Source organism: Octopus bimaculoides, chromosome 2, assembly GCF_001194135.2.
Source record: "Octopus bimaculoides isolate UCB-OBI-ISO-001 chromosome 2, ASM119413v2, whole genome shotgun sequence".
Lineage (NCBI taxonomy): Eukaryota > Metazoa > Mollusca > Cephalopoda > Octopoda > Octopodidae > Octopus > Octopus bimaculoides.
This window is the reverse complement of record NC_068982.1, coordinates 35,599,582-35,617,081: the sequence shown is the minus strand read 5'-3', so window position 1 is coordinate 35,617,081 and position 17,500 is coordinate 35,599,582. Positions and strand designations below refer to the sequence as shown.

The 17,500-nt window shown below is 35.5% G+C and overlaps 1 protein-coding gene across 3 annotated transcripts in view; it reads right to left on the bottom strand.

The window, feature by feature from the left end:
• LOC106871713 (protein kinase C-binding protein NELL1) overlaps positions 1-17,500 on the bottom strand; it is a 413,759-nt gene that overhangs the window by 128,629 nt on the left and 267,630 nt on the right. For all 3 annotated transcript variants that reach the window (XM_052976231.1, XM_052976230.1, XM_052976225.1), the window contains exon 5: positions 6,235-6,307. In XM_052976231.1, the coding sequence (XP_052832191.1) occupies positions 6,235-6,307 (73 nt within the window). The remainder of the gene's footprint in view (positions 1-6,234; positions 6,308-17,500) is intronic.

Below are 17,500 nucleotides of genomic sequence, written 5' to 3'. Positions count from 1 at the left end.
TCGCATTGGAATGTTTTTCATCATTGGTCTGTTGGGTCAGGGTTGACTCAGGGTTAAACAATATTTACATAAATCTATCTCCATTGCCTTACTGAAATCATTAATGAAGTCAGAAGGGACTTAGAGCTTTCAGGTGAATTCTTTCCTTATTAACCAACATATGGTACAAATAATGATGATGGTAACAGTAATAATGGTTTATTTAGGTATGGAGGAGGGGGGGCAATGACTTGAAAAAACTGGATTAAATGAATAACCAGATGTAAATATGAAATGATGAGCAAGCATCGTTGTGTGGTAAGAAGTTTGCTTCCCAACCACTTGGTTCTGGGTTCAGTCCCACGTAGTAGAAGACACCTTGGGTAAGTGTCTTCTACTATGGCCCTTGGTTGACCAAAGCCTTCTAAGTGGATTTCGTAGATGGAAACTGAAAGAAACCTGTCATGCATGCATGTACATATGCATGTGTGCATGTGTGTGTGTGTATGTGTGTGTGCATGCATGTGTGTGTGTTACTATCTCCTTGCCATTCATACCATGTGACAATAACAAGCAAGTGTCACCATCATACTAGTGATTTCCTTTGTTGTCAATATTCTGTGAAAGCATGTATGGCCATGGGGAAATGTGAAGGTTGGTGACTGGAAAGGCATCCAGTTTAAGAAAATCCACCTCGAGAAATTCCATCCAGCCCACTCATGCCAGCATGGAAATGTGGATGTTAAAATGATGATGATGATAAATAGGTGTGTGTGCAAGTCCCACCACTTAGTACAAGACAGTCAAAGCTAATTTTGGTAGGGTTTGAACTTGGACTGTCAAGTGGCATAAGTAAATACTGTAATGCATTTAAACCAGCACTCTCTTGATTTTGTCACTCCTTCATATCATCATTTTAATGTTCACTTTTCTCATGCTTGAATGGGTCAAACGAATTGACCCCAGGACTTATTCTTTCTAAGCCTAATACTAAAGGGTTAAGGTGGTCATATTTCAAATATTAGCTACATGTAGTGAAATTTCGTATAACTCTATACCAGCCTTAGGAGCCTATCTCTGAATTGATTACGGGTGTCGTTAAGTGAAATGATGCAACATTCTACAAAACAACATAAGACATTGCTGAACTGAAAAGATTGAAAGGGAATTAATTCTATCCGTCTCTTTTGCCGAACTGCTAAGTTACGGGGACATAAACAGACCATCATCGGTTGTCAAGTGATGGTGGGAGGACAAACACAGACACACAAACATATATATATATGACAGGCTTTTTTCAGTTTTTGTCTACCAGATCCACTCACAAGGCTTTGGTTGACCTGAGGCTATTGTAGAAGACACTTGCCTAAGGTGCCATGCAGTGGGACTGAACCTGGAACCATGTGGTTGGTAGGCAAGCTACTTACCACACAACCACTCCTGTGCCTACATACATGTATATCATCATCATCACTTCATTTCAACATCTACTTTTCCATGCATGCATGGGTCAAATGGAATTTATTGAAGGAGATTTTCTATGACTGGGTGCATTTCCCAATGGCCAGGTATTTTCTTGCAGAGTATTGTGAGTGAATGACACTGCTTGTATGACAGTGACAATCGTTTACAACTACATGATATGTCAAGACATGCAATACAAACACTCACTCACACACACACATAGCTCTTTTATCTTGCTGAGGCATCACCTTGGAAAACTTTTAGTTGAATGAATCAGCCTCAGTACATTTTTTTAAAACCACTAAGTTACAGAGACATAAACACAGACACAAAGACAAACACACATAAATACATACATATATATATATATAAACACACACACGCACACATACACGACAGGCTTCTTTCATTTTTCATTTACCCAATTCACAAGTCTTTCATTGCCCTGGGACTACAAAAGACACTCAAGGTGCCACGCAGAGGGACTGAACCTGAAACCATGAAGTTGGGAAGCAAATTTCTTACCACATTGCCACACTTGTGCCAATAGGAAATATATTTGTCTAATATGCTTAATTTATACCTTGGGAAAAGAGCAAACACCAGAAATGAATTAACTATGACTAGGAATTAAAAGTAGATTGCTTGCCACTAGAATGATGATAGTGACGAAGATGATGATGATGGCTATGACAACAATAATGATGATGATGGTACTGATGTTGATGGAGATAATGATAATGATAATAATAGGAAAATAGATAGAGAATGGTATCAAATTAGAATTCTCTCAATTCCTGACAGAGAAGGCAGACAGGAATAAATAAATAAATAATGAATAAGAGAGAGAGAGAGAAATGGTTTTTGCAATGAAATTAAGGAAGTCAAAAGATACAAGATAAAATGGCAGTGAAGTTTTGAAGTATATTAGTAGCTTTTCAAACATGCCACAGAGGAATTTGGAAATCTGGAATGTTTTGGCACATCTGATACCATAATGATATCAATACTACAGCAATGCCCGAAGGAAGTTAACGAAACAAGCCACAGCAAAAACACAAGCAACAATAATATTAATAAATAAATAAAAAAGACAAGAGCAATACAATACAGACAGGTATAACGTATTTTCTTCAAGCTAAAGCGGGAGCCTTTGTGTGGTCGCTAGTTGCCAGAAACAGCAGTCAAATCTCTATCATGTCATATCTACCATTTTAAGAAGGAAAATATTAGATAATTGGATTACATGTCTTAGTACCCTGAACTATCGATTTCCTCTGGAAAACAGGAATAATGGCAGCCTGACAGAGAAATGAGCCCTACAAGGTAGAATGATTGCTGCAGTGAGCACTGCAGGCCATTCTCTGTGGCGATGCCATCACGGTCATTACTGCAGGGTATGGCCGAGCACACCATTTGTTCTGAGATATGTGGCCCATCACCCTCTCCTGCTACTTCCCCCTGCACTTTTTTCTCCTTTTCTTTCTTTTTCCCTTTTTATCTTTCTCTTTCCTGCTACTTTGCTTTTAAATGGCCAAATAAACTCATCGTTTAGTAACAACTGTAAAAGCAATCTGTCAATAAAAATGTCAATTTGGCAGATAATAAAACAAATTTGACCAATTAGAATTGATTTGGAGATATATTACAATTGGAATTATATTCATTACTCTATTGTTTAGTAGCTGTAAAAATATTGCTTTCAGGATCTTTTTGTCTAGAAGGTTTCATGATAGCTAGGTTGTTGCCATTGTTGTTATCATCACTATTTTCATGTTCATTTTCCCATGTTGGCATGGGTCAGTCAAAGCTCATTGAGGAAGTTTTTATTTATTGCCAGATGGTCTTCCTGTCACCAACCCATATCTGTTTTTTGAGTAAGGTATTCTCCTTGCATTGTAATCACATGTCAAACATGATGAACTGCTGATACTTTAGGAATTTTCTAACTGGAGAATATAAACAGTCAGTCTGCTCAGACAATGTTCATACACACAAGGGTGGCGATCTGGCAGAAATGTTAGCATGCTGGGTGAAATGCTTAGTGGTATTTTGTCTGTCTTTATGTTCTGAGTTCAAATTCTGCTGAGGTCGATTTTGCTTTTCATCCTTTTGGGGTCAATAAATTATGTACAAGTTGCATACTGGGGTCGATCTAATCAACTGGCCCTCTCTCCCAAAATTTCAGGTCTTGTGCCTAGAGTAGAAAAGAATATTCATACACACACACATGTATATGCATATATAAATACACACCTAAGAGGTTAACAATTATCATTGAATGCAAACCAAAGGCAAAATGCTCAGCAGCATTTCTTTTAAATTTATGCTCTGAGTTCAAATTTAACCAAGGTTCACGTTACCTTTCAACTTTTGGGATCAATAAAATAAGTACCAGTTGAGCACTAGTGTTGATGTAATCGACTAACCCACCCTTCCAAGATTTCAGGTCTTGTGACTACCATAGAAGGAACTTTTGAACACAAAACAGGGAAGATAACTAAGACACAAGAAAACATGATTTAATGCTTTACAACATCTAGCTTGGTACTTCACTGTTGTAAGTTTAAAATCCTGCTAGGACTGATTCAGCTCTTAGCTTTTCCAGGCACTAATAAAATAAACACTAATAACACAGTATAGATGACTGGATTGATTATATACCTTTTATCCTTGGAATACTAGTATTATATTATAGTATTATATTATACCTTTTATCCTTGGAATACTAGCAATAGTTTGGCTTATTAGTTGTTTATAGCAAAATATAAATCATAATAATTACCAGTTCTATATTACAAAAAAAGAATTTAGAACTATTGATAGCAGAATAAAATTATTTAAATCTTTTTTTTTTATAGATAACCATAGCTTTTACCTACAAGTATGTATCTCTTTTTCCTGCTATAATTATTACTAGAGCAATACCACCCCAACCCCCACCATCGTCACCATCACCACCATTCATATTTTTCAACTGTTGGTATCTGTATGTAACTTTTACCACCAATGTTGTGACTATAACTGTAAACTCTACAATAATACACACACACACACAACATTTATATATATATTATATTTACATTATATATATTTATTTTAGATATATAGATTATATTTATATTAGATATATATGTATATTATATATAAGTATGTACATACACAAGCATGTTTTAATTACTAAATTATCAGCACAACTACAATGATAAACAAATGCTTACTTCTCCCACCATCACCACCACCACCACAATCACTCACCTTTATCCACCCTCACCCTGATTCAACACAACCTCACAAACATTCACACCTCATTACAATGATAACAACATTTCCTCTTCACTATGGTAATCACAAACAACCACCAACCATTAACACTGCTACTATCTTCTTCATACAACCATCACTGCTGCTTTCCCCCATCCCACCCCTTCTGCCATCCTCTCTGCAACTAGAAAACCACCATCACAATGAAATTTGATATTAATAGCCTTCCTACATACAGTGTGACTAATCCTTATTAAATAAACACTTAAATTAGATTTATGGCTTAATTAGTTGTTACAGCAAAATAAATGAATAAATAAATAAAAAATATCACTAATTAGAGAATGATGTCAAGGAAGCAATAGTTGAAGATATTGGTGGACTGCATAAAAATGCACTCAACAACTGTATTTCAGTTGTTGAATTGTCTAAATAAACTTCAGCCTTATATATGGAAGAACCTAGCTGAGACTAAGCTTTAATTAGCAACCTAAATCAAAGAGCAAACTTCTAAGTAGATTGATTAAAAATCCTACTACTTACCTGATTAGCAGTGACTGCTCACTGATAACAGAGATCTACATTAAGTACTAAACACCACAAAATGCTACAGAGAGTGTGGATGAACTTAAAGCAAGAGCAAGAGCAAGAGGAGAGCAATGTAAGTTGTAACCTGCTCTGGATGAGCAGTGGTGCTTTTTGAAGAAAACAAGACGCAATTAATCTCTTGATCACTTTAGAGTATGTGGTTGTAGTTTGTTCAGTTCAAATTAATGGTGAATGTATACTGACTAATTTTGTTTAACAGCTTGTTAGAAGTGCCCCTCCCTCTCTGTCAATGCTAAGACCAATGTTTCTCAACTGTTTTTTTTTTTCTTACCTATTGGTTGGTTTAATTACTATTTTATTCTGGTGGAACTCTGCAGCCATTTGATATTTAAAATCCAGTTTTATAGATACTTCTTTCAAAAAATACCTATTTTGTTTTTGACACATTCACATGTGCAGGTTTGCAATAACACTACTCTCTGAGAGAACATACTTCAGTGGCCAGAAACATGTTGAACTATGTAAAATGTTAGAGAAAGAAACCTAGCTGTTTCTTGCAATAAATGCATCTACAGCAAACATTTTTCATGGATCCATAAAATATTAATTTGCTTGCATGCCCACCCAACAAATCTTATAAAGACTGCAGTTAAGACCCACTGGCTTAGACATTAACTTCAAACTTTATGAATCAATGAAAGAGTCTCCATGTGGTTGCTTGACCTGTTAGGAATAGCAACTAAATATTCTTCAAATCATAATATACCATCTTACAAAGAAAAAGGACATATTGGATAATGTAGTTCGAATGCACTCTGCCTGAAAATAAGAAGAGGAAGTCATTGTTGGAATGTCTTTGAATGTTGAAATTATGGTGCTGTTGACCTGACATTTTCTTACTTGAAAATTGATGAAATACAATAAAATTAAGTTTGGTTTGTTGCTTATAACATGATTGGATATATTAAAGCTTCTTACTTGTGTCTTGATGTGGACACTGTATGAGATATCCATGTGACTTTGTTACAATTTTAACATCTTGCAAAGCACCCTGAAAAATATAGAAACAGAAAATGAGTTGGAAAGAAAGAAAACAAAGGTAGAAAATGCACTATATATATATATATATATATATATATACAGACATAGGGTAAAAATCAATAATTAATTAATTATTAGTAATTTTACCAAGTAGTTCGGTGTGTTAAAACAATTATCGGTAAATTCATATAAACATAATTAAAATTTAGGGTTCAGCAGGCATTGCTTCACCACACACCGAAAATTAGAAATAGCAGCCAAAACTACTATTTTTCTACGTTGAGTAAAACAAGTTTGGTTTTTTAAGATGGGGGTAAATATTTCCATTATATGAGTTCTGATCAAAAAGTATTGAGACTGGTGCTATAAAAAGAAAACTACAACACATATTAATTCAGCATTTAATTTCTTTTGCATTAGTCTTCTTCTGAAGCCACACATTTTATCCAGTGTCTTTTCCATTGACGGAAGCATTCCTGGAACTCCTTTCGTGGGACAGCAAGCAGCTGCCTCATTGCATTCTCTTGGATTTCTTCAACATCTTGAAATCCCGTTGGAGTCTTCCACTGCAAAGACTGAGCCTTCACTTTGGGGTCATAGCCATAGACCCATGATTTGTCACCTGTTATGGCTGTTTTCAAAATGTTTTTGTCTTCCTTGACACAATCAAGGAGATCCCGTACAACTGAAACCCAATCTTCTTTTCTAGATGACCACACTCAACACACTTTACTTCCAAGCACTGCTACAAACAATGGAAGTGAGGGAGAACATTATAACTTAATGTGCATGTGCGATAGAGTGCAAGGTCAATATGTGCCATGCAGCTTCACTGTGTATACTTGAGCTCCATTATCGTAGCAACAGTCCTAATAATTTTTGACCAAACCACACACAGCTATATATCTATAGGAAAATAAAGATGCAAAATTATGTTTACAGATAACAAATGTTTTCATACAACAGTGTTCCTGAAAAAATATTAGTGTGTGAATGTGTGTGTGTACAAGAGAATTAAAAGAACATTTCCCATATTTTAGAAGAATCTCATAAAAGAATGAAATATAGGGGGAATAGTCTGCAAGAAAAACAAAAAATTTGAATGCAAATATGGCAAAGACTTCTGTTAAGAATTATTGACATTGGTATATGGCTATCAAACAAGAAAAACAAAATAATGAAAATGGTTATAGTGTTGATTTATAGAAGTTGAAAGCAATGTATGAGAGAAAGAGCAGAATTTCAGTTATATTACTGACAAGTAAAATGTATTGTAGCAAAGCTTTAGGCGCACTGACTCTGTAGACATTGTTGAGTGGATGGTAGAATTTGTGGAACATTAAACAAAAGTACTTTGTGTCTCTTTACACACTGGGTTCAAGTCCTGCTTAGGTTCACATCTTTCATCTCTCTGCAGTCTATGAAATAAGTATTGACCAAAAGAGTAAGTACTGGGGTTGATGAAAAGCAAGGTCGATCTTGGTGGAATTTGAACCCAGAGCTCAGAGAACTGAAATTATTACTGCAAGGCAGTGGATTTGATGTGATAATGACTCAGCTAATGTGCTATGTTATATATGATGTTGTCCAAGATACACTATTCTTGAAAATAAGAACATGATAGTAATAGCGTGAATGTCTTTAATCATAAATCATTTCAATCAGGGTACATTGAGACTAAACAGCAACTAGTTTATATTTTAAATACAAGAAGTTTAAAAAGTACAATGGGCCAAAGCAAGATTTGATGGAAGATTTATAGAAACAAAAGTAAATGCTATAAAATAACTTAGTCCATGCATTCTTTTCAGTTTATGCCAATTTTCTTTGCTTAAAGGCAAGCAAGGCAGAATCATTAGCATGCCAGGCAAAATGCTTAGTGGCATTTCGTCTATCTGTATGTTCTGAGTTCAACTTTACCTTTCATCCTTTTGGAGTTGATAAAATAAGTACCAACAAGTAGTAGTTGAGCACTAGGGTTGACGTAATCAACTTATGCCCTCCTCCGAAATTGCTGGCCTTAAGCCAAAACTTGAAATTAATATAGATATAAAGCCTCAAATTAGTCATTAACATAAATTCCAGTATTTGACTGATACTTTATTTTCATGTATTTCTGCATGATGATGATGAATATGCATCCTCATGATTGAAGAACAGGGACCGCAAACACAGCTGCCTCACCTGTGATCACATGCTGCAGGTTCTCTTGGTCTAGTCTTTGATATCATTGCTGCATTTACATATTTGTTGCTCACAAAAATGTTTTCCAGCCATCCAGCCTTCAAAGATGTGGTCACAGAGTGAGCCTCTGATCATATGGCCAAAATAATGCAGTTATCACTGTCTGATCATCATCACCAACTTTCTGCCCACCTCATCCACAGCACTTGCCTGAAGCATGTCACTGCAAATGCCTTCAGTTGCTTGGTGTCTGCTACCTTTGGGGCCCATGCTCCAGATGTATATAATGCTAGTGATCAGACCAAGGTTTTTAAGAAGTGTTAACTTGAAGCTTTTGCTGAAAGTGCAGTCTCTCATATTGTTTGGGGTACCATAACATAGACCTCATCAGCCACACCAGTAAGATCATGCTGAGCATTCTGTTGAAGAGGATGGAATGAATCATTGAAGAACAACTTCTAGAAGTGCAAATGGTGTTTTGTGAAAGGATGGGTACCAAGAAATTAGAATCCTCATGGAGGAAACCAGGGAATATACCGTTCCACTATACAAGGCAGTATTTGATTATAACAAGGCATTTGGATTGGTCTAGCATTCCACATTGCAGAATGTATTACACACGATGAGGAATGAGGGTTCTGCAGTTGACTTACTGTGGAGATTGTACATAATCAAGTATACTCTCATCCAAATTTGAACCTGTGTTAGAAATCATTATTCCTTTTATGATTCAACAAAGAAATATTGGTTTAACCCTTTAGTATTTAAACCAGTCATATCCAGCCAAAATATTCTGCCTGATTTCTGTTCAAACAGGCCAGATCAGGCCTCTCACACCTATCCTACAATGTCATTCTGAAAAAATAACAATAATATCTCGAAGCAATGAGATAATGCATGATTAATTCAAAACAATGAGAATAAACAGGCAATACATTTGACAGAGTAATCTGAATGCTAAAGGGTGAAAGAAGAGAAACTTGCAATGACTACAAAATAATGATCAATGCTATATATATATATATATATATATATATATATATATGTAAGTATGAGGAGGACAAATGTCAAGAATTTGCCTGCATTTCTCAATGAATGATGAATAAAAAAGTTGTACAGTTTAGTTGGCAAATAATCATAAACATGCACACATTACCTGTTTGATTCTAGTTCATGGATGAGTGAATAATTAGAGCAAAGGTGAGACGAAAGAGTTAAGAACAAAACAGAAACATAAATATTTAAGATTGAAATGAGATAGTAAAGGTATACACATACATGTATATCATCATTATATATTACTATATATAAATGAAAGGTGGTGAGCCAGCAGAATTGTTAACAAGTTGGACAAACTTCATTGTAACATTTCTTTCAGCTCTTTATGTTCTAAGTTCAAAATTCACCAAGGTCAACTTTGCCTTTCATCCTTCTGGGATTGATAAAATGAAGTACCAGCTGAGCAGTGGAATCACTGTAATGACTTACCCTGCCCCCGTGGAGGCACAATGGCCCAGTGGTTAGGGCAGCGGACTTGCGCTCATAGGATCGCGGTTTCCATTCCCAGTCCGGGCGTTGTGAGTGTTTATTGAGCGAAAACACCTAAAGCTCCACGAGGCCCCGGCAGGGTATGGTGGCGAACCCTGCTGTACTCTTTCATCACAATTTTCTCTCACTCTTACTTCCTGTTTCTGTTGTGCCTGAAATTCAAAGAGCCAGCCTTGTCACACACTGTGTCACACTGAATATCCCCTAGAACTACGTTAAGGGTACACGTGTCTGTGGAGTGCTCAGCCACTTGCATGTTAATTTCATGAGCAGGCTGTTCCGTTGATCGGATCAACTGGAACCATCGACATCATAAGCAATGGAGTGCTAACAACAACAACCCTTCCCCCATCATAAAACTGGTTGCCTTGAGCTAAAATTTTAAACTTTTATACGTATATGTTTGAGTGTGTGTGTGTTTAGGTGTACAGACTAGAGAAAAAAGTACTCAATAGATGAAGTAGAGTTTATGTATTTGTTATATATTTTCTCCCCCTCTGATTCTCCCCCTAATGATTTTGATAATTGACATATAATAATGATTTTAATTTAATCTATTAGGTTTAATTGAAACAGCTGTAAGGGACTATGCTTGATTTTTGCAGATAACAAATTTTTATTAAATGTTATATCTCCATTTTCTTACTTTCTTTGAATGATTATAAACCTTGGTTTATATATAAACCTATTGTTTTATGAATGATTCAGTTCCATGTGGCTTAATTTCACAGGCCTCTAACAGAAGCCCGTGAAACTGTAAGTCACATGGAACCAAATCAAACTGTTTTAAATAATATATATATGTATGTACATATATATATACATGCATGCATGTATGTGTGTCAACATGAACATGTGGTAAAATATTAGTCATCTCAGCCCTTTTTATGCACACACATACACACACTATAAGCTTCTGCATAGGTTCTGTGTATTAAATTCTATTCATAAAGCATTGGTCAACTGGAGACTACAGTCAGGCACAAGTGACCTTTGGTGAAGGAGCTATGCAATGGGCTAAAACTTGGAAGAAAGTAGTCAGGAATTGAACTTTTTAATCACACAGTCATGACTGCAAGAAAAGCTTAAATTTATTAAGTAAATTAATTAAGTTAATTCATAGAAACTATTAGAATTTTCAGAACAATACAAACTCTATAATCAAATCAATCAATCGATATTTATTTGAGTATTGAAGTCAAATAGAATAATAACACCACACCCCACCTCCCACTCACAAGCAAAATAGCAAAATCCTATGATGTTGCTTTTGATGAGTCTATATTCAGCAATATGTAACAACTCTTTACATTTTTTACCCTTTGGAGCTGATCAGATTTCTAACGAAATACATAGTGATTTTACTGTGCCTTCAAACAAGGAACACAACTTTGTTTTTGCCTCAGTCTACCACCCTTCTTCATAGTTGAGTAGTTCAGAAGAATTTCAAAGACCGTCCACTATTGAAAATATTTTACTTCAACAATTTGAACAAGTTTGAAAAGGAAAAAGAAATCACAGTCACGCATAGAAAAAAAATATGTACATGAAATTGTAATTAAAAAATACAGAAAGAAATTTATTCCTGAAGTTTCATGGCAATGTTAATAAATAAATAAATAAATACACAGAAGGTTGATAATAAATGGTTTAACCCATTAGTATTTAAGCTGTTCATATCTGGCCCAATTATTCTACATGCTTTATGTTTAAATTGACCAGATCAGGTCTCTCACACCTACTTTACAGCGTTATTTTAAAAATAACCAACCAAATCATCGAAATTTGAAGCTACAAGATAATGTCTGAGTAATTCAAAACAATATGAATAGATAAGCATTACATTTTACAGAGAAATCTGAATGCTAAAGGGTTAAAATATATCTCAAATGTGAGGAGAAAAGTCACATATTATATAAACATTATTTCTTAGCTTCTGAAACCACATTTTGCAGGTATGGTCCCAAGTACTCTCCTCTCTTTTCAATGATCCTTTCACCCTCATTGTCATCATTGTTGTCATCATCCTCCTACTCATCATTTATGTTTGTTGTTCATGCTGGTATTGACTGGAAGGGTCTGTTTACCTAGAGTGATTGAGAGTATCGCATTTTGTTTGTATTATATTTTGGTTTGGTGTCTGCAGTTGAATGCCTTTCCTAAACTACCCACTTTGAAGAGTGTACTGGGTGCTTTTCCATCCCACTAATACTAGAGAGGTGTCATATCTTTAACAAAACTAAAGTGCCCCCCTTCACAACTTAACACTTAACAGAGGATGCTAGGTGTTTTCTTTGTGGCACCAACACTAGAGAGCTAACCATGTTTTTGTCATGACTAAAAGAACCTCACATCTCTGCTGTCTTGCTTGCCTCTTTACAGCATAAACAACTTGAGTGACAGAAGCGTAAATGATAGTGATGAGAGAGATATGGGATAAGGAATGAACCGATGAGAGTATTCAGTATTTTGAGAGAGGTACATATATACAAGGCAACATGACTGAGATGGCAGGGAGGTGACAGAAGTCTATGTGACCCAGGAGACAGAGTGATGACAGAGATCCAGGCTGTGTAAAAAGAAAAGAAATACAAGTATGTTGGTAGAGAGAGTGATATGAGATGGTGCCAGGCAGTACAGGAGGACAGGGTGAAGGTAGAGTGAGCTGTAAATGAGTGGTCTGATGTAGCTATATACAGGTAATAAGATGGGCTGGAGGGGGTTGAGTGATGAGGGTGGTGACACAGTAAATAAAAAGGAAATGGATCCTGTACCAGTGAGTTGCACAAAAGAGTAATGGAGAGAGGGTCAAAATAGGTGCAGTGAGATCCTATCTAGAATGTATTGCAAACAAAAGAAATCCACTGGCATCCTCAGTTATACAGGAACATAGGGCAGTAAGAGTTGTTTTTTTTTTTTTACTATCTCAAGCATTAATTAAACAATTGTTATTTGCACTGTATACACCGAGATCTGAAATGATGGTTTGCATATTTATTATTAATATTTTCAGGGAGATTCAAATGCAAATATGCTAGTTGCTGTTGTGTATGTTACAGGAGAACTTCTCTCTTTCATGATGACTGTTTTTATAACATACTTGGCTCATTGGCACAAAAGATTCTGAGACACAAGTGTTTTGATGTATCTCATCAGCCAAAAGCATTTGAAACTTTACATGAGCTAGTCCCAGAAGTTTCTGCTTCACATTAAAACTGATTGATCACATCAAAACTGATTGATTGCATTAGAACTGATTGATTAGTGTCTTATATGTAATAGTCTGCTGACCAATTTCATTAATGCTGTATATTAAGGCAATGAGTACAAAAAGAAGACAACACTGGAGAGACAGATTTTAATACATGCTGTATTAGTTTAATGCTTAAAAAGAAGGGAAATGTTTTAGTTAGCCAGTGTTTCATGAATATTAAGCTAGTGGAATACACCTTTGCTTGCCTCTATCTTATGTTCTATTTAAGAATCTTTATTAATTGATGAAATAAAAGTTTTTAAAAAAATGTAAAAGCAATAACTGTAGCAACAGCGACAACACAAACAACAACATTGTTATAGAAGTAATCTCAATGTCTGTTTCAGACAATTATATTTTCTGACTTCTGCCAAACCTGTAACATCATGTCTAGGATTATTCATACAGTTTTTCCTCATAAGAACTTTATCTGACATTTCACTTTTGGTTCCAAGCCAAAAGTTTAAAATAAGTGATGCAAATGTTGTTTTTTTTATAACCACCACCTTGAAAAAAAAAACAACAAAAATCATAGAGAGAACCCCAACAACAACTAAAAAAATAGAAAGAAAAGCTCTGAAATAATCAATTTGGTTACAAACTTTTTGTCTGCAATATGTATTTTTCTGTATCAATCCTCAAGTGGTTAATTCATATAATCTACTTAAACCATTAGGAATCACTGTTGTAATTATTATAGTTGTAGAGCTAAAGTATTGGACTACTGACCACATGGTCAGGAGTTCAAACCTTGCTACTTCAGCTGTTGTATTGTTTCTTTTGAGCATGCTAGCCAGTGAGGAGAGGGCCTCAATGTGGTCACTCAACCTACATGAAATAATGACTAAATCTTTCTCAAATCACTCACATAGTAGTCTTCTTTCTTGTCTTGAAAAAAAGAGAAAAGTGCTCTTTGGATAATGTAGTTTGAAGTAATTTATGCCTGAAAATCTAGATTAGGCAGGTCTAGACTTTCTTTGATAATAGGTCTATTTGAACAAGGCTGACTCGGCATGAAACAACTCTTTACCTGCATACATAGAAAAACGAAAAAAAAGAACTGTTCTGCCATCACCTCTGCCACAATAGGCTTTACCACTAAACAGTTGAGTAGTTCTTAACAGGAAAGGCATTCAGCAGTAAAAAAAAAACAACCTAACAATGACTTGAACAAGCACAGTCCCACCTAACAATGTAAGGGGAAAATCCTCAGTAATATCTGAGAAAATAATAGCCATAAAAACGCTCTCATTAATATTGTGTAGAATCTAATGTGTGTCAGCAATACCTATAATGAAACTTAATTAACAGTAGATATCAGTAATGAAGGTTAATTGTGGATATCAGCAATGATACTTAGATAATGAGGGATATTGGTAGTGGTACTTAGCAAGTATGTACCTTACAGGTTAGGATGTTGGGTTCATGATTGTAAAATTGTGGGTTTAATTTCAAGACTAGTGCATTGTGTCTTTGAGCAAAGCATTGTTGCTCCAATCTGATGAGTACCAATTGAGAACTTGTGCAGCCCTCTCTCCCTCTAACTGTAACATGAACTAGAAGAATAGCAGTACATATGGTTTTTGAGTTTTGTCAAGGCTTCCAAGGCTGAATAAGAGAAAGTTATTTTCAGAGATGAGCCCTGACTCAAACACATCCTACAACAGAAGGGATGCGTATCAGGTGATGGTGTTAAACTTGTATAGCCAGTTGAATATCTCCAGGTTTCCATGGTATCACCTACCTCTTGGTAATATACACTGAATAAATGTTGTTTGAAGCAAATATGTTGTTGAAACAAATATTTCTTCGCAGCAATTTTTCACCAAGAAATTCACAAAGCTATGAATTGCATAGTGTTTATGAAGTGTTGAAATTGGTAAAATAAGTTTAACACAAAAAAAAAAGTAAACTTACAAGTAAAACCATCACGTCTGTGCACTTAGATTTGGTCAAGTAGAAACTTGCAGAACTAATTAATGCAAGCAATCACAAAAACATATGAAATGTATCATTTTTAAGGAAAGGCAGTAGTACTTGGATCAAGATCGACAAAATGTGGTTTCATGAATTAAATTATAAAGTTTATGTAATGCATGTCATTCCTCTTTTGAAATGAATTTCAATAATTTATATTGTTTGTGTATTTATTAATACCTCGATGTACCATGTAACTTTTTGAATAAATTTGTCTGTACATTTTTATTACAATTATAAATTCTTTTTCCCACGCTTGCATAACTGTGATATCATTTCTCCTTTTTATTTTTACATGTTCAAATTGTTGAAGTTAAACATTTGAATGTTGAATGACCTTCTTGACAACTGAACTATGAAGAGGAGTGGCAGACCGAGGTCATCAAAAAAGTTGTCTTGCTTGAAGGCACAATGCAATGTGTGTGTATTGTAATCAGAGTTGTCTTCCTTTGAACTTGCATAATATACAATATGCAGGCCTTGTTGTAGTCTGGTGGCTTGTGTACCTCAATGACAATAAAAACTATGCCAGTGAAATGCAATCTTATGGTAGAGTGTCCTATGCTGGACAAATCAAAAGCTAGAGGCCAAACTAATATTAGACAATCTCACCCTGGGGAAAAATGGGTTTGTGTAGGGCCAACAACTCCATCTAGAAAAACAAAGTTACAGAAGCATCAATGACAATTCAAAACCAACAGGACCAGAGAAAAGGAAGCCACACCCCAGGAAAACACAGAAACATAGGCAAGATACAGACTGAGGCTGAGCGGAAAAAGCAGGGGTTCAACTGGAGAGAAGCAGAAAAGACAGCTCAGTGTCGGGGAGAAAAATTGGTGATGGCCTTTACTTCAGAGGGAGGAAGTGAAGGGCTAAGTAAGTAATAATATATATGTATGGGCAGTAAATAAGTGGATGCTGAATGACTTTGAATGGTTAAGGAGTATGCTTTGCATTCTTAGGTTGACTCAGGAATGAAACTGGGAAAATGGAAACTAGAGGAGTTTTTGAACTTATAATTTAATGATAGAGCTTTTCCACATGCTTGGTCCTGCCTGAGAATCACATTAAGGGTGCACATACCAGTGGAATACTCAGCCACTTACATGTTAAGTCAATGAGTAAGTTGTTCAGTTAATTAAACAGCTTGTGTCAAAACACATTATCCCCCATTTTGAAGATGGTACAGGTGAAATTTGGTGATGTAGATTTGACTACGATGTTGAGGCAGAAGTGGAACTGCTTGCACAGTGCATGAATTTATCTCCCACTTCCTCTAGAATTACAAACAACTCCTACTAAATTTTAATGTTCTTTTGTTGATCAAAGCAGCTTTGAGTAAACTATGCTTTTCGGATGAGGTCCAGCAAGATTGCTTTCACGTTTTAGCACAAAGTCAGCAATTTTGGGGGGAAGGATAGGTTGATTGGATTGACCCCAGTGCCCCAGTGCTCAACTGGAACTTATTTTATTGACTCTGAAAGGATAAAAGGCAAAGTCAACCTTGGTGGAATTTGAACTCAGAATGCAAAGACAAACAAAATGCAGCTAAGCATTTCACCTGTTGTGCTAACAATTCTGCCAGCTCACTGCCTTGTGAGCATCAGTAAGATTTGTAATATGTTTACAACTGACTCCCCCCACCCCACCACCACCACATCACCTGTAAATAAAGATCAGATTTCCACCTAGGCACACAGAAATTTTGTGTGATTAATTCTCAAAGACTTGAAATTATTTCCATTTTTCTTTAGCATCACTAACAATTACTGCTAAGTTTTAGATTTCTTTCTTCAACAAAGGAGAAAATTACAATTAATCGAGAATTATCTGCATTTCATTCAATACATCATCTCATATTTATCTAACGACATACCACTGGCTCACTCGAGTTATTTATTTCCTACTGCTTTTTTTTTTTATTTTTAATTATGCAAATTTCTACTTTCCAAAACTCTTCACAAATATTTTTCTGTTTGTAAAAAAAACCTGTCTGTTGATCAAAGTAGGTTGTTTAATTAATTAAACAACTGAATGGTCAAGTTAAAAAAACAATGAAATTCATTTACTTCAACACATGCAGATATAACTGTATGATTTAGAATCTTGCATGATTTTGAGTTCAGCCCCACTATGTAGCACCTTGAGCAAGTGTATTTGCCTACAGCTTTTGACCAACCAAAACCTTGAGGGAAGATCTGGTACATTAAAACTGAAAGAAGTCCACTGTGTGTATGTATG